Source organism: Opisthocomus hoazin, chromosome 7 (genome assembly GCF_030867145.1).
Source record: "Opisthocomus hoazin isolate bOpiHoa1 chromosome 7, bOpiHoa1.hap1, whole genome shotgun sequence".
In the NCBI taxonomy this organism is placed as follows: domain Eukaryota; kingdom Metazoa; phylum Chordata; class Aves; order Opisthocomiformes; family Opisthocomidae; genus Opisthocomus; species Opisthocomus hoazin.
The window spans coordinates 56,581,415-56,604,850 of NC_134420.1; the positions used below are offsets into that span (position 1 = coordinate 56,581,415).

Sequence of the window (23,436 nt, forward strand, 5' to 3'; positions counted from 1 at the left end):
CTAACAGCACATCTGTCAGTTCCCAGCCTCCACAGCTGGTCTATATTCAGTCGGGTTTCCAGTACAGCAAACACTACTCGACCACTTAAGTAACTCCAGGTCGAATGTGCTCTGAGACTGACGGGAGCTTCACAGCGTGGATAGCTGTTCATCTACTAGCAGTCTTGCAACCTAATTATTAGCTTTTGCTTTAACTGGGAATTTTTTGTGAAGCTGTCCTCTGCCAGTGTTAGACATTTCATTTTCTCAGGTCCTGTGTAAATATAAGGGTTTCCAAGCTCCATCTGGTTCCAGTTACTCAAGCAATAGAAATACACATGCTTCAGGAATTTGCAGACGGAGACTTACTGCTTTGCTGCCTTATAAAATCCTTTACAAAGTTCACCATGCTCTGTTGCCTCCTGATATACCTGTAGTCTGTAAAACAATTTCCCCTGAAATGTACTTAAGTCAGAGAAATAAATAAGCTGACAGTCTCAGGCCCTTCTTTCGAATAAGGTTAACCTGCCTTCACTACTAAATATGGCTTTATAATGCACCCCCACACACACACACGCACACCCTTGACCACCAAAGACTGCCTCTTCCTGAAATCCCCCGTTCATATAAATACAGGAAGTAGAAATAAGAGAGGCTAAAATCAGACCTTCTTGCTAGTTTGCTTTCATTTCAGTGCTTGTTTAGTCCTCTGCCTTCCGATACTACTGAACCTGAAGCTGGTTTTAAACATCCTCTGCCTGCTGCCCCTGGAAATATCATCTTCAGTACAAAACGTAAGGATGTGGAGGTTCTGCTCAGCGATGGGAAGGAATTGCTGTCTTTACCAAGGAACTCTAAAGCCACTGTGAAACAGAAAGTGTCTGAAAGTTTGCAGTAATGATGAAAACATCAGCAGGAGACAAGGGAGCCAGGGATGACTCAGGGTAAGTCCTGAATCTTTGGTGTCTGCTCATTTTTAATAACTGTTGCTTTCCTTTTCCTACTCAACAAAGAGCTCTCGGCTGCATTTGTGAATTGGCTGCCGAAATATCAGCTACACAATCACAATGGTGTGGCATGATTGTACTGTAATTTACAGTATTTCATTTAGCTAACATGTTCCAGCTGAAAACAAACTGCAATACCTTTATTTAGCTTGAATCTTAGCTATTTAGGGAAGAAGGAGGATGAATTCCAACTTGCGGTGTAGGGCAAAGGACAAAATAAGAGAGTTCTGTGCTTTTGGAAATATGACAAATCTTTTCTGGGAGGCTTGCTTTGTTTCTACTGAAATGCTGAGAAGTGCATAAGGGCTCATCCCTATGATCTGATGGTCACTCCAGCTCCAGCATTCCAAGGTACGCAGAAACCCTGTCCACAGACTCCCAGGAGATTTCAGATGTGCTTTCTGTTAGGAAAAGACTCCAGCCTTTCCTTGCTCCTGGGCAACAGACAACTTGCAGGATCAAGACCCAAGAAAACCTAGTGGGAGAGAAAATTGGTTTTGACTGGGAGGTCAATCAGCTGCCCGGACTCCTGGAATCCCCCCGAGGCTTGGTTGTATCATAAAGCCCATGCTGAAGCTGAGCATTTCTGTTTCCTCTTGAAAACAATCAGGGGAAAATTACATAGCTGCTGAAACCTTCGGTTACCTCCCTTGGAAAAACATTTAACACCAGATATTAAGAGTGTTTCTTATCTGTCTGACACACTTAGCCTGTTTCCCACGAATAAAATCTCCCAGTGTGTCTGTGATGGGTGCAGTAGAAGCAGCTGTATAGGTGGATAGATACAAGGTACGTGCATTTGCAGTCACTGAGTGTGCTGCAAGTCAGTCTCCTCTGACTTGGAGCACACTCGGTCAGAAAGGGGACAGACCTGCTGCCGACAGCCTGGTGTGCTACAGCTTCACCATAGCACCATTCCCAAATATGCACATGGAGCGCAGGGGGTGGAGGGCAAACCCTGCTTTACAACTGTCACTGCCTTTGCCTTGTTCATTAAGTGGAACAATGAGACTCCTGTTCCAAAGTACAGTTCCTCAGTTCCACTTCATGTTAAACGCTGAGGGACAAAGATCACACAGCCATAAGGAAAGAGTGAAAGAATTCAATCCTTGTAGACCAGCAAGAGGAACTTAGTAGATGGTAATCCAAAGAATTTGCACTTTGCAGATATTCCCTGCATTTATGATAGTTAAGATGCCAAGTATTGAGAAAATGAAAGATTTATACTGTGTATCTCTTTCTCAGCCTGTCTGAAAGGAGCCCCATGCTTGCAAAGGTTTGCTTTCAGTTTAGAGTTGCAGGAGAAAGTTAACAAGCCATAGACCCTAGATCTGGACTGTAAATCAAGTGGTTGCAGGAATATTGAAGCATGCATGGGCATGATGCATGCATTCTTCATAAGTTTATGAGCACATGAACAATTTAACAGAATGGCCTTTTATTTCATTAACTGACTGTCTTTATTTTCAATGTATCTCCCATTCATAAAAAGGAACTCAGGTGTTTAAGAAAATCTGTTTTAACTGTCTGTTTATGTGCCATAATATTGCTGAAGATCCTCAAAATTGCTGCCTCTGAAAGGCAGAGAGATACCGAGGAGAAATCTGCCTCCAGAATTAGTAGCTCCTCAGAGAGGAATGTGGGGAGAAGTACAGCTAAAGGCTGGATGGAAATCAATCTAATCAAATTCTTCCAAAATGGGTTGGGAGAGAAACAGGGAAAATTTAACCAGTGATTCTGACTTAGAGTCAGGCTAAGTCCTAAGAACGTTAATAAGTGGTGAGATCACAAAACGAGAAATGTGAGCTGATTGAGCCTGGTGACCACGGTTTCATGAAAAGGTATATGCCTTCATTCCAACATCTGGCAAATGTATGGGGGAGATGATGAGGAGAGCAGACAAGAGCTGAGACAGAGACATAATATGCAAATATTAAAGTCCTCTGGGATAATGGCTGGTTCAGGTAGCTGGGATGGGTTACAGTGGTTCTCATTTCTGGGGCACTAGGCTGCCTCATGAAGTAATGACTGTGCATCTTTTCAGTGACATGTCTTTTTGGCACATCACAGTTGACAGATTTCATGTGATGAATGTAGGCATAAAGAGGTCAAGCGCTGGAGGAATCTGGAAACTGAACAATTCTCAAAGGTTTACAGATTTTAGCTTCAAAAGGGACTGTTTTGATTGTCTAGTCTGATCTCCTGTGTAGAGCAGACCAGAGAACCGCTTTAGTAAGCACCCTATCAGACCCATGACTTCTGCTGGAATGGGAGCTTTTAGATACTTGTTGACCACAAAAGCTTTCTTATCAAATGACTTTTCTACCCAGGCTACATATCCATCTGTGGTGGAGCAAATAAGTCTAATACCAACATTTACAGGTTAGAACCGAGAAAACAATTTTTAAAAACTCCTCAAGAGGTGTTCTTTGTAAAGGACTTAATCTGAGCTGATTTCAATCAGTGGAACAAGTCCTGTTGGCCTCAGGAGATCTTGGACCCAATGCAAAGTACTGGTGAAAGAAAACCTCAACCTAGAACATGTGAGATGTAGTGTTGAAGTGGGGAAGGGACAGTTCAGGCAACTGGAAACAAATCAGTGTCATCAAATTTCTGCTCTCTGTCAAACTCTTATAAGGGGTATACTTCCCAGTCCTGGGGAATGGTGCTTCTCAGGAAGAAAATGTCTGTGCTCGAGATGCATTGCACCAAGATCAGGATATTACTGTAAAGGCACAAAGCAGGAGGTGCTCTCCAAAGATACGTGGATTCGGTGCATCTAGAGAGGAGACATAAAATCTCCTGAAATGCATTTAACAGAAAAGCATGCTTACAACCACACTGACCTGTCATGTGATCTTTCTAGCGCTTCTCCATGAGTGAATTCTTGCCAAACTTAGTGGATGCTTTGAGCACGTTGTGCAGTGATACTGGTGGTAGCGCAGCAGTCAACTGCCCCTTTGTTTGCTAGAGGGTAGAGCACACTGGGAATGTCGCCCCTGAGTAGGGAACTCCTCATCATTGCAGTCAGTCTCATACCAATGTTCACAGGAATGGGGGCACGAGCATGAGCAGTATTCTGCTGATCTCCTTTCTGCTGCAGTTTCAGCTAAATACAGTTTTCCGCTTCTGTCCTAAATGGCTACATGCTGGTTTGTATTGTTGACTTTCCAACCTAGAGGCAGCATAGGCTGAAAAATCTACACGTGTGCATGCATCTCTCTTGCTCTGCGTGTAAAGGTATACATGTAAAACAGCGTGTCCTGGAGAGTAGCTATCAGGGTTGCTTGGCACAAATTTGAGCTGCCTTCATCCCTTATCAAGCCATGTGTATGTAGTCCAGATATCTCAGAGATTATCTATTTTATAGCATTTTTCCAAATGATAGTAGGACTATACTTTAACTCATCCACCAGTAAATATAGACAGCTTCTCGGACATCAAGAATATAGGCTTGTAAGACTCAGGATCTCTAAAACAACCTGAAAAATAGACATAAAAGCCAATACCTAAACCCAGTCTATTAGAAAAAGAAGCTGCAGCAAGATTAACTTCCCAGAGTTTCAAATGCTTGCCTGCTTTGATTGCTAAAGAGCAGAAAAACCGAAGTGTCTTAGTGAAACTAGGACAAAAAATTGTCTATCATCGCAGACCTTTAGCCATTATAATTTTGAAAGGGAGGAAGGGTTTTGCATTTGGGAATAGAAAGAAATGTTCTTTGGCTGGGTAGTTAGAAAGAAAAGGCAGCTGTTTGGAATGACTGACCACATTCTAGTGACACAGACAGATCTGTGAGTAGAGGGTAGATGTGGTCATCAAAAGCCCTGTGATGTCCCGGAAGACCATCACAACTTCCCAACCACATCACAAAGGTATTCCCCCTATGCAGGGAAGGGGTTGTGTGTATGTTTGCGATTGCTTGGGTTGCGTTTTGTGAGGAATTAGAAATGAATGACAATAAATGCAGATTTTTAAGAAGTCATTATGAGATTTAGAATTAGGAGGAGCCAGGGGAAAGCATGTTTAGCACATGTTCTCTAAACCAAGGAGAGGTTACAATCCCTCTTGCCATATTATCATCAGTACAGAGTGGTCCCACAGTCAAAGGGGCTGCGGTGTGCTGGGATGGACCCGATTTTGGCAGCCGTGGTGTTCAGGGTAGCAACTATATCATAGATCACTGTGCTGATCTGGGGCCTTACATGGAAGGGACTTCTAAGAAATTAAAGCAGGAATAGCTACAAACCTGAGATGTTTGGTCATTAAAAAGAAAACAAAACATAATATTCTGTAGGTTTGAGGTATTCATACTACCAGAGAAGACTTCAGAGTTAGCTTTCTGAACAGTTATGGATCAAAACTGAGAAAACAAGAATGGAAGAAGACTATGTTTCACTGCAGAAGAGTAGCTTTAAGAAGCCCTTCAGGAACCGGTGGAAGCAGTTAACGCAAAGTCATGCTACAAAGGGCAATTAAGCAGCAATTCTTGGATCTCAGAGAAGGCACTGGTCTAAGCAGTGGTCTGCAATTCAGCCTGTGTCCTAGATTACTTCCCAACCCTATTTTTGAGATTAATTTTTTTCTGTTGTGTTGGGCAGCTATTTCCCTATAGGTAACTAAAATGGAATCTCCAGAGTAAATCCTCATCTAGAGCCAGGTAGGAGCTAGACTAAATCACTCGGTTGTCTTTAATTCAACTTCTTTCCACCCACTCCCACACATGCACCATCCAAGGAGCTCTTGTGACCTCTCACAGCTGGCTCTGGTCACTACAGAGGCATTTTTCTGGTAACCAAGTAGAAAATCCACCTGCCTCCTCCTCCGACTTCTTCATCCATGGGGTTCTGACCGGCTGGCAGTTCACACTGGAGCTGGCCCTCAAGGCAGTGGGATTGTGGATGAATTTCTCCTCAAAGATGCTGCAGCCACATCCATTTGCCACAGCTGCAAATTGGATTACTGAAGCAGTTTGAGGTAAGGGCCCTCTCCAGTAATGAACATGCCCTTATCCTTAGGGAGGATTGAGGATTCTATTGCAATACAGATAAGTAGGTAAGTAGACCCCTAAGTAAACAGTGCTTCTTTCAAAAATAATTTGAAAAGTCAAGACCTCGTGCTTGCTGATCTTACCCTCCCTGTAGCACAGTTGTCACACATATGGATAATAACTGAGTAGCAGCACTACAATCACAAGAGCAACATAAGAATTTATTAACTGAAATCGGTTAAAAGTTTTTAAGGTGGAAAGAGGATACTGATGTTCAGAGGAGTAGGGCTTGAAAACCACTCTGCAGAGGAGGTATGTACATCTGTTTCTCAGCGTTGCAAGTTCTATAGCAGAAATTCTGCTGTTCAATTAATTATGTCTACTTTAGGAGAAATAATTTGCTCCTATGGGATGTTTAATTTGAGGATGAAGAGATCAAAATTCTGCCAATCTTTTGTTTCCCCAGTTACATTTCTGCAAACTTTTAGGGGGGTTGTATGTGGACAGGTAAGTGATTTTTTTGCCACTGTATTTGTTGATCATTATGTCTGAATTGGAGCGGTCTTGAGTGCTTGTTGGGTATTTTATAATGCTAAAAACCTTCAGACGTTAATATTCTGATATCACTCCTGCCTGTCTGCCTGTATAAGAAAATGTGTGTCTTAAAATTTGGGCACAGCTGGTACATAAGGGATTTAATAAAGGTGCTTTCTTCTCCGGAGTTTGCTGAATGAGGGGAGGCCTTACAGCCCTGGTGGGCATGGCCTGGGTTACTGACTGTGTTATCAGAGCTGTAGGACTTGTTCAAAGCTAAGTCAGTTTACCAGAATTACTAGCCATGGGCCACAGGGGACATAGTAAGACACTTGTGAGGTGGAATCAATAGCAGCTACCCATGAATTTGAAGAGCAAAGTACTTGAGGAGATATATACGACTGAGTCCTGTCACACCACTTGAATGAGGGTGCTTAGCTCTTCTAGGAAAGCCAGCCAGCAGTGGAGTGCTCTGAAATTCATGGTTACAGGGGCAGGACACATCTATGCAGCAAAGTGGGAGATGTAAGGGTGCTGAGCACACCCAGGCCCTGGAATTGATCTGGCTGCACAAAGAGAAACAGCAATGAGAAGACAGCTGAACGGGCAGGCAGGCATCCACAGGAGCTATGCGCCAAAAAGGGTGCACAGCGTCTGCAGGGTTTAAAACCTGGCTGTCGAACCATTTCTGTGCTTCTCCGCCAGAAAGGACTGCCTGTGGTATGCAGGGCAGAGAGGTGTTGTCCTTGTGTGATGGTTGCGCCCCATCTGCTGTGGAGGGGCATGGGGCTGTTGTCCAAAGCTGCTTGTGTGTATGCTGTATTTTCTGCAACAACCCTCGGCACCCTGCTCTCCCTCCACCATTGTGTTCGCAGTCGGCGATCTGCTCTTACTGTGTAGGAACACGTGCATTGTCCCCATTCTCCCCCCTGACGGAGGGAATCCCTAGAACACAAATACGTGCGTGGCTGAGTTGGAGTCAGTCCAGAGTAAGTCCGCGGAGCTGGAGAGGGGCTGAGTTCGGAAGCCATCCCAGGCCCTTGCTTCTCAGAGAAGGACGGCAAGCTGTCAGCTTGTGTTTTTTAACTGTGAAGTTGGAGGGGGGGGGGGGGAGCGTATGTGTGTGAAAGTGCCCGATAAAACAGCACTGCAAAGCAGCTGTGGTCAAGCAAGCGGCGCTATTTAAGTTGTGCAAATACAATAAAGCTACAAGCATCACCCGATATGGTAAATAGGGTAGCCGCAAGCCTTTCCTCTGTCCATTTTGTACCTCTCTGAGCTATCTAAGTAATTCTGCCCACCTCCAGAAATAAGATCTCTGTGCCAATGTACTCTGCTGGAGTGGGAGTGTTAAGGCAATGCTTCCCTCAATATTTCAGCGGCAAGAGGTTTGGAGCACTTAGCTCTTCTTTGCCTGCACCCAAAATAGTATAAATCTTTTTGCAAGTGAAGACGGTTACTTGAGCAGCAAAGGATTAGCAGATGTGAACATTGCATAGCTGGTTATGCTAGTCACATTTTCCTAAATAGACATTCTATTAGATGCATGCAAGCCAGGGAGTGCTATGGAATGCAGCTCTTTTCAAATAGATGGAATATATAGACACGTATCTGTGTGCCTTTCCCAGACTTTCCATCACCTTTCTGCTAAACAAGGAATATACTTACGTCTGAGTAAAGGCTTTCTGCTTTCTTCGTTACTCGTACCTTTAAAAGGGACAAGTTGTTTTCAGTAATTTTAATGACATTCTATGACTGATATGAAGCCCTTGTAGGTATGAGAGGATCTCTGGGTGTTTCATGAATATTAAGCCTCCCAACAACCAGCTGAAGGCAGATATCTACTACTGCCACTGTAGGAAGGCAAGCTGAGGCATGAGCTCATGGAGCTGATTTTGTTGCAGTCACATACTTTGTAGCCCAGTCCTCTGGATCCTTGTCAAGCAGTTAAACCCTGGCCTTGCCCCAACCCATCCTTCAGGTTTGGGGTGGTGCCCGGAATAGAATCCAGTCCTCAGAAAGCCTTTTCTTTTTGGTGGATGAGTTCCCTGCTGGATTACAGAGCTGAACCGGCTTCCTCAGTGTTTACACAGCCTTTACAGCTGATGCAAGAGAAGCAAGAGAAGTGTGGGTAGTGCGTGGCCGGGGGACTGCCCTTTCTGCAGTATCCTGCCATTGCCCCGGGTTAGGAGGAGCATGAAACCACCCTGAGGGTTGTCCTCTGAGGTGGGGCTGCAATTCTGGCTTGGATAATGGTCCTGCAAGGGCTGGGGCTGCTGGTGTTTGCTCTAGGTGACTATCTGGGTTCTGTGGATCAACATCATTCCTGGTAGGGTTGAAAGACCTGTCTTACTGCTTGAAATTGTCTCCTGACTGTATTAATTAGTACTTTCTATTTGCTTTTGCAAGGCTAATAAAGTGTTGGGGAATTTCAAGTGCTTTGTTGAAACCAGCAGAATACATCCAACCTTTTGGATGCTGGGAAAACCTTGCCAAATCTAGGAAATCCACACGGCTCGGGTACACCCCTCCTGTGGCCCTCTGGAGAAAGCCAGTCTTTTGAAGCCTCTGTCTTGTAAAATCAGCTGCAGACAGAATTTGGAAGCAGCTGCAGCCCCTTGTGAACTGGATTAAATTTTGTGCTGCTTGGGAAAATTCGCCAAGGAAACTAAGAGACCAAAAAATATCAGAGTCTGGAGACTGACAGCTCTGCTGGCTACCTGCAACACTGTTCTACAAATTGCTAGCAGACTTCTAGGCAAAAGAAATTTGTCCCACATACTTGGCTAAATGGCAGCAACCTTTCATCTTGCCTGCCAAGAATTTTTCTCTCTCTTCTCTCTCCTTTTTTTTTCCCCCTTGAGTTCTCTCCAAGGAATTTGTCACTCCTGATACCCCACACAAAAACAGAAACCAGGCAAAGCTCAGAGCTTCTCCTGCTGAATCAGCAGACAGGAAAGAGCTTGGCTTTGGACGACTTTCTGTTCTATCCAGAGGACAAACATGTAACACAGGACATTTTGGTGTAATTCTGTACTGAACCTCCATTCTAATCCTTTCTACGGATTAGAAGTTAGTTTTAGACTGGATCTCATCGGTAACTTTTCCAGCCAAAAGCAAAAGTGACTGTGTTATCCTCCCAGCACGGATGAGTCCTCTGGGCAGCAAAACCGTGGCAGAGATCGTCTGGGGGGCACTGTGAAGAGCAGCCTGTGATAGGGACGGGTGGTAGGGGTTAGTCGCTTGGACTGGCATTCTGTTATCTCCCTTTGCTATTGGACCTAGCTATCTAGGTCAAGCTTGGATTTGCCCTGCCTAACTTTAGGTGTTGAATTGTTGCATCCCATTTAGGAATGTGTGCACCCATGAGGATCTCTGGTCTTACCAGAGAAGAAGCAGCTCCAGGGACTGATTCAGGGTGACTGGTGCCAGTGGGCTGAATCCAAGTAAAATATTTGTTCATGCCTGACCGAGCTCAGCAGGGAGCCAGGCCAGAGAGCTATGTCCAGCACAAACCTTCTTCCACCCTCCGGCCGTTGAGTCAGATTGCCCCCGGTCAGACAAGCAATGGTAGCCTGGAGGTGGGCGTGGGTGCAGCACTGATGGGGAGGACATGCAGCACTTATGGGGAGGACGTGACCAAGGTAGCCATGTTCTGGATTGTCTTAAACTGCTGTGAACCCACAGACTTTGGCTGATGATTTATTTACGTCGTAGCCCTAGTTACCAAGTGACCATAGACACTGTTAAATGAACAAGCTTGAGGTCCTGCCAATGGTTTAGCTGGGTCTGCAGGGAGATTTCAGCAGTTTCTGACGCTGCTCCACTAACCAGTCCTTTGGCCCCAGGCCGTCCCACCAGCACAGGTGGTGAGCCGCAGGGCAGGTTGCTCAACTTAGCCCAACAAACTAGAACACCTCTCTCATCCTTGTTGTGAGGGACCATGCGCTTTCACCACCTTTCCATATCCCTGAAATACCCCAACAAAGCCTTTTTCTTCTTCCTCGCCTTCCCCCAGGAAGGCGGATCTCTAACATTGCCTCAGTGTGAATGCAGATCCTATCAGATCATAAAGCAAGAAATAAACACGTTTCTTCAGTGCCCAGTCGAAATTAAATATGAGGAGTGTGAAGTTGCTGGACTAAGGCTTAGGGATGACAGACAAAGAGTAGGTTCACAGATTTAGATATTTATATTTTTTGAACTTGAAAGGAAATCTTACCCAAAATATGAATATTCGTGTGTAAGTCTGTAGGTCAGTGACTGAATGCTGGTTTGAAGACCGTTTGCATGGTGCCTTGACGAGAGGGGGGGACCTCTGAGGCCTGTGCTCTGCTCCTTGAGATACCGCAGGATGAAAGTTCAGTGGATTTATTTCCCATGGCAAAATGGCTATGTCTAGTTGCAAATCATGACTGAGATAAGCGTTTGCAGGTATTTCTTAGAAGAAGTGAAGACTGCTCAGCTTTATGCAAGCCTGTGTGGTTAGCATCTTGTGTCTTGTGTGTCTCATATGTTTACACTAAATTCACTCACAGGGTGAGGAAAGCCATTGCTTTTTTTAACTAGTCTGACCTTTCCCTTAATATTTTGTCCAGGATTTTGGCTCTGACATGTCATGGAGCTTCAAATTATTTATAATATATAGAGTTTGCAACAGAATAGTTTTGTTGAAGCAAAACCACAGTATATTCTTAATGAAGTCTGAATTTGGGAATTCCTCCCTCCTCTTTATTTTCCGTTTCCCTTTCCTCTCTTTGTTAAGTGAGTACAACACGGAAAAGCATTCCCCGGGTTTTCATTCCTGTCTTCCTCCCTGGCCAGATGAGCTGGGAAAGGGCCAAACCTCTGCCAGCAGCCCCGGCCCAGCAGTCAAACCAGGGTGCTCTGGGCTTCCAACTCTTGCGGCGCTTTCCAAAGGTGCAGAGCAGACCCATCCACCTCCTGCCCAGCTGGTGGCTCTGCTGTGCCCTTCTGGTGCACTGACACCAGAGGTGAGGAACTGCTGTGACCTCCTCATGTTCTTACAGCTTGGGAAATTACTTCTCTTCTTCCAAACATTTGCTTCTGGTTCCTGCACCTCACAGGCTTTTCTGGAGGAGTTAAATTACCCAGCAAACACTTTCGCAGCTTTTTGTTAAGGAAAATGTTGCTGTCTTTGGCTCCTCTGACCTGGCCAGAAATGACTCCTGGCTAGGCCCGCGTTTCAGAAGCTCTCTTCTTTGCAGTGAAAGGGCCTTGCAGAAGCATAAATCATATAAATTCCTAGGAGAAGAATTTGGGTTTGAAACAGGCAAAGGACAAATGACTTGAGAAGCTCTGATTACGAATACAGGGGAGAAGGGCTTATCTTTAACATAGCAACTGTCTTGTTAGTAAGGGAGTAGGCTAATAAAACTTGCAAAATTATTTTGACTTGCAAAAGTATGTTTTGACTAAGTAAAAAGAGAAAGACGGTTGATAAGATATTTTGAGACAAATTGTTTGATGCAAAATATCTATGTGCAAGGTTACAGAAAGACAGCAGTATGACTTGTGAGTGGAACACAAGCCAAGCCATGTTACACCAGTAGGATACAGCAGCCCCAGTCCACTCCGGGGCCACAGGCAGCATATACCATCTGCATTATCTTCTGCATTAATGAATGCAGGAGACAGCTAGACTGAAGAAAAACAAGGGCTTTGAAAGAAGGCCTCTTCCTTCAGGGAATTTTGGATGTTTGGTTTTTATCATGTTTCTGCCCGTGTCATGGCTGTGAGTGTGAGGTGGCTTGTTTGTTGTTTGTAGGGCTGACCTGGGTACTAGCAGTAATGTGAATAAACTCGTATTTTGTTTGGGGGTTTTATGCATATGCAGTTTTTTATAATACACATACCTTTGTGTATATAAATGGAGGGACAGACCTAATGAACCTAGGAAACATGGTGAAGCTAGCAGCTTAATGAACTTCTAGTTGCACCTCCCTGCTGCTTGGGAGCACATGGGAGCTGAAAGATTGTTGACAGGGTCAAACAAGAGGCTTTGACAGGGGTATTGCCACTTCTTCACTGTAGGCACTTACAACTAAGCTTGAGCAATTTAGTTGCAGGAGCAGCTCTCTTCTAGAGGAGATGAGAGCTGGCCCCCGACACCTGAGATGGGCACCCCTGCAATGGGAGCTCTCTCTGAGTGACTACAGCAGAAACCCAAGCAGGTAACACAGCTGCTGCACTTGGGTGGTTTACTTGGGTGCTGCAAGTACCCCCTCCTTCTCCACTCCCAAGAGACTTGGCTATGCTGCTGTGATAATGTGATGTGGTTAAGAGAACGGTCATTAGTCTTAATCACCAGGTTTGCACTCTGAGGAGTGACAGTGGTTACATGTCCCTCTCAATATCAGTAACTCTTATCCAGCAAGTCTTCTTCAGAGCTGACCTGACTCCTGACCTTTGAACGAGGGCAAGATTCTGCTCAGTTCAAAATCCAGATAAGCTGAGGTCGTGTCCTTTGACTGTGTGATGGCAGCGATGAGGAAATATACATTTGTTAGCTTTAAACCTGGTAATGGCAGCAGCCAGGGCACCAGAGCTTAGCGCAAGCTGAGTTATTCTGCCAGCAAGCCCTGTGTTTTTGCATAGAGCCTACTCCTGTGGCTCAGCAAACATAGCTCAGCTGTCCTTGCTGTGCTTTGCAGGCAGCAGTACAAGTCCACACAGTTACTTCAGTGTGATGCTGATCTGTCAGACCTTCAAACTGAGCCCTGTACTGTAGAAGACAGCAACCTGGTGTCATATGTGAGCAGAAAACTGTCTGTGGCCACTTACTACTTCATAGATGGAACATGAATTAGCATTCTTCCACCTGCACAAGTGGCCATTACGCTCTTTCCCCCAGGAGTATAATAGCACTTGCTCATTTTTGTGATTTCCTCTGATTTAAGGGCAGATGAGCTGTCTCACACCTGATCCCTCTGTGCCCATTTGTGGAGCTCCCAGGCAGGGTGACGACTTTCTCCGCTTTGGCAAACATATGTGAACATGAGCAGGCAGGGTCCAGCTGGTGAGAGGTGGATGCCTGCAGTCTGTGTGTGCAGAGCCCTGCTAGCCTTCACAGAGGCGGGCAGCCTGGAAATCCATGGCAGGTACAGAAAAGCTCACAGAAGCGAGCCTTCAATTGCAGGGTGCAAAACTTCACTGCTGAAATCGAGGGCGCCTGTAACAGAAAGTAGAGGAGGTGGGGAACGGGGAGGTTTGCTGAGCTATGAGGTGTCAGGGTATTTAGGAGACCCTTGGTTTGCCGCACCTTTTAGCAGCTGGAAGAGCTGCTGCCTTGGCTATTAAGCATGGTGCTTTCCAGGCTGAGTTGAAAGGCCTGGCCATGCAGAGCATCAACTGTAGCTTGAAGACCAAACAGGCAAAGGGTGGACATAAAAGTAGAGTGGAAACAAGGAGAGCAGTGAGCAAGAGGAAGTGCTCTGCCAACCACAAGCTGTCCACAAACCGCAGTTTGAGAAGCCCAACTTCCTGAGCTACGCGTTTGTCACCAAGGTGGACCAATAACACCAGCATTCAGCAAGGTAGGAAGGGCTACTCAACAGGCAAGCCTGCTTCATGGGGCACACTGAGCCTGTTGTGTCGCTTCCCTTATCCAGTTTTTCTGGAGAACCTTACTGTGCAGGAAGCTCCCATGGCTTTCTTAACACCTGACATAATTTCCCTTTCTTTTCACCTATCAGACAACAAGAAACTTGTTTTTCATTTCTGACTAAAAGGTGGCAATCAGCTGGATGTGTTCTCTGAAGACCTCAAGAACTTAATTTTCTGCTTTTTGGGTTTTTCTTCTTGTTTTTTTCCCATTTGTTGGTTTAGTTTTGTCAGATCTCTTGGCTCTGTTATGAAAAAGCATTTATTAAAGCCTAAATTTTCTGTGAGGCAGTGTTAACATTTAGTAGACAAAGATAGCTGCTGTGCTATGGGTTTTTCCATTGTCACCTTGCTGCCTTCCCTTCTTCCTATTACTCTGTTTTATGATGAGATGACTCAAGAAGTTTACAGATGACAGAGCTCTCCCTGTAGCTGGGCTGGGTGCAGTGCCTCAGTTCCACCATGCGTTGGAAGGAAGGAAGAAATGAGAATCCACCAAGGTGACCCAAGCCAGATCCAGAAAGTAAATGAATCCTTCTCCTCCATCTTGGATTAGTTTGACCTGAACTGATCAAGTGAGCAAAGATCAGCTGGTTTGTGAGAATAATGAGAAGGCATTGAGAAATGACCACATCTAAGATGGAAGCAAAATGAAGCTTGATGTCCTCTAGCTGGGGCACTGCATAACTTCTTTCCCAGTGAACTAGAAGGAACAGCACATTAATTCACATGTGTCCAAACAAAGGTTTTGACCAAGTCTATGTAATAATAAGCAACTTCAAACCAAGGAAAGTGTAGGTAGCTATTTGTGCAGCAAGGGTCAAACTGATGAAACCATGTTGCACTTCTTTCACTGCTACTCATGTAGTCCTGATTACTCCTTCTCCAGTGTGCTGGGTTCAGAACTTCATGCTCTTTTCATCAGGAAGGTGGCTATGAAAAAAAGGGATACAGAGATCTCCCTTTATCACCAGTGGCACAGAGCGCTGCAACCAAGTCCAACTGGGTGGGTTTTGACACGGGATGTAAAACAGGGCTGTGAGTTTTCTGTCAGTCTTTTAATCTCAGCACCATCATCTGACTCGTCTCCACAAAGCCCCGTGCTCCCAGCTCTCTCTTTTAACCACAGGAATTATCAGCATTGTCCATCTTCTTCCACTGGGACTGGTGTGCTGGCTTCAGGAGCTTCTGTCTTTCCCTCCTGCCTCACATGCTCCTTGCAAACTGTGTTGCTGTGCGTGAAGGGTTTCCACACATGAGCTTCAGACACAAGCTGGCTTGTCCTGAATGGTGTCCCTTCAGGTACCAGGTGGCTTTGGTGCAAAAAATTGCTTTTCACCTGGCACATGGAGTTTATGGCCACTTGTCCATCTTTCTCCCTCAGCAGCAAGCCAGCTGGCACACATTTTAAGACCTGTGGTGCCTGCTCTGGTATAAATACAAATATACCAGAGCATCTCCTTCCTTGAGTAGAGCACAGCAAACTCTTGCTCTCTCTTGATGTCTTCTAATATTCAAGGGGAGAAACAAAAGCAATAAAATAGAATGATAAAAAACTAGCTCCTAATTCTTACACCTGGTCTATTTAAAGAATGTTAAGGCCCCCAGTCTTTATTTATTGGTGCACTACAGACCATTTGATTTCTGATTTAAGATTCAGATTTAATAATACCTGATACGTCTTCTTAGATCAGCTCTGGTGACAGGCAGAAGCTGCAAGTGTGTGGGAGTGATGAGGATGATGGGGGCTGACATGGTTGGAAACTCTGTCCCAGCTCATCTGTCAGTCCCTGCTGCTGTTGCACACAATTTCTATGTCTCAGCTGCCTCGGGGAAGTTCAGACCGACCAGGCCTATATGGTAGAGCCAGGAAGCCTGTAGTGTCAGCCAGTTTGTGGCAATATTTCTGAAGTCCCTTGCAAAGGCATGTCCAGGCCTGCACCTGCATGAAATTCAGTGGATTATATCCCCCTGCAGTTCTGATGATCTCTCAGAATATTCAGCTGGCAAGCATGGCTCTTCGTTTCTAAAGCAATGAGTCACACTGGTGTCATTACTTCAGTGTACAGTCAATGTGCAATAAATCAAATCACCATTGTCATTATTATTACTTCCAGCCAAGCAATCTGATACCCTCTGCCAAACTGGGGCAGGTGTGTGAATGTAATCACTGTGCAATTAATTAATCTGTGTTGCCAATCTGTATGCAACACACAGCTCCCTGCATCCCAGCTGAGTTCAATTTAGCAGAGCGGCTGCAGGATTTGAAAGTACTTTGCAGTAAGAACTCAGTAAAAAAAATGAAAACCAGGCAGCTCTAGGACCAGCTTTTCACCTGCCTATATCAGTCAGAGGGTTTTGCAGGACTGCAAGAGAAGAAGGAGAGAGTTAGCCAAACAGCATGTTATTTCTGAAAACTCTGAGCTCAGGAATCATCTGATGCACACTCTAAGCGAGCGAAATAGCAAAGGATGGCTGCTCACCATGGCAGCCCCACAAATCCCTTCAGCTGGCAGCACAGCAAGACCTGGGAGCTTCCTGGGCTCCCTCCTCTCTGTGCAGTTACCAAGCTACTGCGGAGCCAGATTAAATTGCTGGATTAAGCACTCCTGCAGCCTGGCATCTGGATCTTCATGACAGCTGTGCCCAGGAAAGAAGTCAAGCATCAGTGCCATAACTGCGTCAGCTGGTGTGTCATGGGTCACAGCATTACAGCTGGAAAAGGTCTGTTAGGTCATTCACTCCCGTTTCTTAGCCAGCAAAGGATTTGACTCAATAAAGTGTTTGCTACTGCTCTTAACATGGTGTTTTAAGAGATCTGGGCAATGCAATCCTCTTTGCCCTCTCTTGGGAACTTATCTGTCATCTGTTATAACTCACTGTCAGGAAGCGCCCAGCCTACCACTCCCCTGTTTTAATATGATCCCGCTAATAACTCTTCTTGACTTTCCTTTTTGTCAAAGCCTCCCCGTTTGTTGAGCTGTCCTTTCCCTGCTCTGTACGGGTACAATAGCCTGCTTAGTTACTTCTGGGCTGGGCTGGCTTTTGAGGGGAGGATAGCCCACACCAGGGCTCTCATCGCTGAGGGTCCCCAAAAGGCTGGGTTGCTATTCTGCCAAACAGCCTCACCCACTGCCCTTAGTTACCTGCACTGAAACACCCTGTATGCACAAACTGTGAGATGTTTCCATTAAGACAAATATTTTCAGACTCTTCATTTTTTATCTTGTATGTCTAAGTTTGGAATGATTTTATGGTTTTCATCCATTCTCCAAACATAGATGCTGGGCTCTTTGCACAGCCGCATGCTTTGGAAGGTCAGTTCTGGTTTTTTTTTCACCAGTCTGTTGTTCTTATTGCCAAACCCGCGTTGCTGCTGTGAGCAGGACTCTGTCCAGATGATGTGCCAGTCGGAGGGAGCCGAGGGCTGGGTGCCTCTGCCTGCATCGAGCCTGGGTCCCCCTGCGGGGAACACCATGCCCGCGTCACTACACGCCTGATGCTCACCAGGTCCAAGCTACTTTGTATGACTTCCTTGCCGTTGTTGATATCCCTCATTTCCCTCCAGGCAACGGGATTCTTGAGCATCAGTGCTTTGCTGGCCCTTTTCTTTTCACCTTGGAGAATTAATGGGTAACTAAGCTCAGCATCACTGGAGCTGTTGCAGCGCATGTCAGCTTCTGGTGCCGCAGCAAGGCTTTGTCAGCATTGGCCGCCTCCTGGTCTGGGTTTCACGCATCATTGGCAAGATCAGATTCATGCTTGTGTGACTAATTTGGGGAGTAGCTTTTGCTAACAGCGTTACGGAATATTTCGTTATAACTAACCTTTCTTTTCCTTCAGGTCATTACTTGTTTCCCGTTATCGAGTATGAATGTTGCCATCCAACACATGCTTTCCTTTCACATGATTACTAGGTATTTCTTTTGGTTTCTACTGTAAAGAAAGAAACTGAGAGGTGAATCAGGTTACATTCCGAAAGCTGCCCTCCACTATTTTACTCTAGATGTTCAAATTATACTGATCAAACTCATATGCTGTTGCATCCAAAAGAAATTTCCTCACCTGTGTGACAAGCTGCGCTTTTATCGCAAGTGAAGAGAAAGTGTCTCACTTATTTCTGTTTGCCTTTTTAAGCACAGTTCTTGTTCTTACTGTCTTGACTATGATCTCAAAAATGGATTGATTAAAATCAAGATTCTGTGGACTAATTTTCTGAACCAGCAACTGGGATTGCAGATAAAAATGTGTTTTCTAAGGAAGCTGTCTCTACAGGGTTGGAAAATAAAAATCAACTACAAATGTCATTTGGTTGTGGAATTTGATAGGCTTATTTTTCAAAAAACTAACTTTTGAGATAAGCATGCTGTGTTAGGTTAGGCCTTTGAAGGGAGTCTCTTTTAGTATTTTAATTCTGATGTTACTTGAAATGTACTACTTAAAGATCTGTATCGTTAAAAATAAAAGGGAAAAGAAAAAGACTTGAAATAATGCTACATCAAAAGTGAGAGTCTTGTTCTTTTCAGCTCTGACATCTAAGCAGCAAAACTGGTACAGAAAAACGTAATATTTTGTGTGTTCTACATTTTCTTTTAAAATCTGTTAATCGAATGACAGGCCTGTATCCATGTCTGTAGCCTTATCCAGTAGAGCTCTTAAGACCAGATCTTTCAGCACAAGTGTTTCCACTGACTGCAGTGTTAAGCACATGTATAAATGCTTTGTTGAATCAGCGCCATAGCTAGAAACCAGAATTTAATACCAGTCTGCCATTAGACTGCAGGGACTAAAAATAAATAGAATTAGGTCTTTGTGTCTCTCATCAGACAGGAATCTAAAAGAGAATATGTCCCAGATCTTCAATATTCTGAACAGCATAATTTCAGTAATCTTACATTTTGTACAGCTGAGAATAAGCTCTGAGAAATGAGGTGTGAGTGGGCATGGCTAACACATGGTGCCACAGGATGGCCCCTCTCTTGTCACTCAGCATCTCCCATGCATCTTTTCAGAGCTTCCAATTACGTCTTTAGGACTGGCCAAAATGATAAATGCGGCAGGAAAGAAGGAAAGCAAGTCTTCATTTCCTCCCTCCTGAAGGTCCCTCTGATGTTTCTCCTGTGCTCCCTCCCATTCCCCTCCCTCAGCACAGGTAGAAGGTTCTCTCTGTCTGCATCCTTTGAGTCTTGTCCTGCAGGACTTGCTGGGTTGCACTGAGCAACGTGGGGCTGTTTGCGAGGCTGCACCCTGGCTTATTCTTCTGCTGCAGACCAGTCTTTGGGAACCAGCAAAGATACCTCTTCTGTAGTGGATAGCTTGCTGCTGAATGCATCCTAACACACCCTCCTTCTCCTGTACTCTGTGAGTGACAGCGGAGGTGTAGAATTTCCCCCTCCCTATGAGCAGCTCCCGACGGCTCCCTGGGTGCAGGGGTGGAGGAGCGTCCACCTCTGCAACCGCCAGCACCAGCACAGATGCGTCAGTGGAGTCGGGGAGCACTCAGAGTTATTTTTAAGCAGTGAGATATCTTAGTCTGCCTTTTTGTAGACTACCTAAGCGGGGTGCAGAGGGTGGCTGCCAAAAAGCAGGAGCAGCTGACAGTGCCTCTGGCTACTGCTGGCAGCCTTCCTCCGAGGGGCTCTGAGAGTAGGGCGAGATACCATGCCGGTGCCCATCACAGCTTCTGCGTGGCCAGGGAAGTGCTGACAGTGGCACAGTCACAGGGTGAACTGCAGGCTGCCTGGCCCCAGCATACCTGGGATGCTGACAGGCACCGTGACTTGGTGTGTGCATATTCCGGGCTGCTGGAGAGGTCTGTGTCCCCTTCTCTCTGCTGCAGTGCTCCCTTTGAAGCCATGAAGCATTGCTCTGACCCTTCAGCTGCAGGGGTGTCCAGGGGACAGGCATGCTCTACCCTCTGCAGGGCTGGCTGCCTCTGTGCATCCCTTACCTCTGTCTCTGGGTACCTGTGCTTAGGCAATGTAGATAGATGAGCTGAAACCAACAGCACAAAGCACCCTGCAAGCCTTTGGTCTGAAACCCAGGTGTGCATCACCCTTAGGAGGGGTCGGTGCACCCGGTTTGCCTCTATCATAGCAAGGCGTCTGTAGTGTGATGCCCTCGAGGAACTCTCCTGGTGTGTGAGTGCCTCTGTGTGTGCATTTACAGTCCTCGCTATCCCCAAGTTTTCCATTTGCAGTTCTGCTTACAAGGGACTCCCTTGCTGTGTTTCAGCCCGATCACAGATACCGGCGAAGAGGAAAAAGAGACACATCTCTGTCAGGCCACTGCCCCGCGAAACTGCCTCCCACTTCCAGGGATCAGCATCCTTGATAAACTCATCAAGACCTGTCCCGTCTGGCTTCAGCTGAACATGAACCAGGAAAGGGCTGGGGCGATACTTGGCAAAGAAACAGCAGGGGTAAGTCCAAAGCGGTTTTGGTTCAGACAACAACAGTTCCTGTCCTTGGTGGAGCTAGTTAGGACAGCAGTGCTTTTTTCATGTGGAAGCAAAAGTATTTGGCAGACTATGCGCTCTGTTTCCATTACCTTTTGGTGCTTTAGCCACTTGCAATGGTACAAGACAGATTTAAGGGCTTTGGGGAAGCAAGAAATCTTGTCTCTGGTTTTATTCACTTAGCATGTAGATTGATCGAGGTGCCTTCCCATTAACCACCATACCCACAGGTATGTCGACTATCCTAATTTGGAGCAATAAAAAAAATCCCTGAAGAAAAGGCCATTAAATTCTAGGAGCTGCTGGAAGTAGTTTTTATGGCAATAATTGGCATCTGGTCCCCATAAGCTCAGTGTTAGAAGATGGCAGACTCATGCAAAACTCAGAGCTTGCTTGAGGAAAACAGCTCTGTAGGAAAGGGAGCTCCTCACTCCTGGGGTCTCAGAGGCGAGACGTGGCAGGGAGTAGGTGTCCTGGCTGGGTCCGGGGAGGGCAGGTGCAACCGACCGGAGTTGATGCCAGGGCACAAAGGGAATTCACTCACGCTCCGAGGAGGTTTGGACCTGTCCCTTGGCTGAGTTGGACTATCCCGGGGCTAAAAGCTGGCACAGACAAGTGACAACCTCCAGTGGGACTCACCTGGCCAACCTGGACTGTGCAGCATGCCTCACCCTGAACCAGATGTTGAGCAAATTATTCTTTGTTTTTTTCTCCACTGACTGTAAAGGGAGACCTTTATTGACACAGCTGCATGTGGCCCCAAGCCTCCTCAGTCATTAGCCATTCCCTGCAGGCAGGGCTGTTCCCTACTATTCCCCATTTATTTTGGGGATAGATCTTGCCTCTGTTCCTTCTACTCACACCATCCTCGGGCATGTTCTTCAGCTGTGGCTCGAAGCAGGCAGGAGAAGAGCTGACACATCAGAGGTGTTCCACAGCCAGGGCAGGCTCTCCTGCCCACTCTGAGCCCACCTGAAGCTGAATCAGCACCGTGCCTTTCCCACCACCGGTGAAAATGGAAGAGACTGGTTTGCATACCAGTCCTGACCCGGGCAGTAGCATTAGGTGCAGCTCAGAAAGCCCACGTCCCTCTTACCTGAACAGCAAGGGTCCAGTTTTAGCCTTTGGAGCCGGCAATCAGTTGTGCTGATCAGGAAAGCAAAGTGATTAATTTCCAGGTTTCACTTCTTTTGTTGCTTAAATTTAATTTCAGATGAAGCACTTGACCGATGCAATGTGAGACAGTGCTGTCTGATACCCAAGGTCACAGTAGTCTCTCGAGGTGGGTTAGAGGGACCGTGCTGTCATTGGGTGGTAAGGCCTGGGGAAGGGAGAGCCTCTATGGCCTTTTCCTACCTGCAGATACCTTCTGTGATGAAGAAGGTGGGGACTGCCCTGAGTTAGAAGTAGGCCTGTGTTTCAGGCATGCAGCTGTTTGCCCTGCACTTACATGGATTTTCTCTGTGCTGCTGGTGGACCTTAGCCTGCAGGGCTCAATTTCTTTTGAACGGCAGAGGCTAAGACAATGTCACTGTGTGAGGTTGCAAAGCTGTTCCAAAGCAGCGTGTTTGGCATGGGTGCTTCGAAGTGACAGGAGGATGCCCTTATGACTGGGACTCATGCAGAGAATGGTCCTGGCTTTTTTTTAATTTCTCGGTCCAAGAAATTAATGAGTTCTTGGTAGATTTCCACTGCATTGTAATTGATTAATCATTTTATCAACTCACATTTCTTCTTTCTAATATTAATATCCAGACTCCAGAATTAGCCCAATTTTTTAATTCAGTGTTTATAAAAATACCTTGACTCTCTCCTGCCAAAATCTGGTATCAAAGAACAGATAAAGATGAAGATTACTGTGTATCTGCAGCTTCAAGGTACAACCTAAAAATATCCTTGACAATGAGCTTTAATTAGAAACACACTTAGGAGCTCACACAATACAAAGAATAAAAATGTTTCCTTTTTTCTTTTTTTTCCCATTTTCTTTTTTATTTTTCTTAATTTTGTACTTTTTCTCTTTTTGTTTTTCTTTTTCTTTTGTCTTCTTTCTTCTTTATTGCTTTGTTCTTCCTATTTTCTACTTTCTTTTTTTCTTTCCTCTTCTTTCCCCTTTCCTCTTTCTTCTTTTTAAATCTCACTGGTCCCATTGGTGGGAACTTATAGCTACAGTGGTTCTACTGGTTCCAATTAAAGATTCAGAGGCCTTTTATCAATGTGTATAAATAACTGATGGGAGGGAGTACTGAAGATTGAGCCGGACCATTCTTAGTGGTATCCAGTGAAAGGATGAGGTGCAGTGGCCATAAATTGAAACACAGAAAATTCTGTTTAAACATTAAGAAAAGGTTTTTTACTGTCAGGATGATCAAACATTGGAACAGGTCGCCCAAGAGGCTGTAGAGCCTCCATCCTCAGAGATAATAAAAACCCAGCAAGACACAATCCTGGGTGACTTGCTGTAGTTGATCTGTCTTTGAACATGGGGATTGGATTAGATGATCTCCAGAGGTTTCTTCCAACCGCACCTGCTTTGTGATTTCAGGACCAGCCAATATACTTGAAGTCAGTGCTGCCACTCAGAGGGATCTTAGACAATCTGGGGGGACAGGGCTGGCAGGAACCTTCTGAAATTCAACCAGGAAAAATGCAAAGCACTGCCCCCAGGAAGGCAGTTCCCCAGCGGAGATCCAGGCTGGCACTGCCTGGCTGGGCAGCTCTGTGGGAAAGGCTCTGCAGGGGTGGTAGGCAACAAGATGGGCACAGACCCACCAAGGAGAGGATGTGGGACCAGGGTTTGTTCAACCAGAGGGAGAGAGAGCTTCAGGGGGACCACACAGCAGCCACCT

At 45.7% G+C, this 23,436-nt stretch overlaps 1 protein-coding gene across 1 annotated transcript in view; it reads left to right on the top strand.

The window, feature by feature from the left end:
- RIN3 (Ras and Rab interactor 3) overlaps positions 1–23,436 on the top strand; it is a 79,559-nt gene that overhangs the window by 7,105 nt on the left and 49,018 nt on the right. Inside the window, exons 3-4 of the mRNA XM_075426205.1 lie at positions 674–923; positions 20,365–20,551. Of these exons, the coding sequence (XP_075282320.1) occupies positions 877–923; positions 20,365–20,551 (234 nt within the window). The 5' untranslated portion in view covers positions 674–876. The remainder of the gene's footprint in view (positions 1–673; positions 924–20,364; positions 20,552–23,436) is intronic.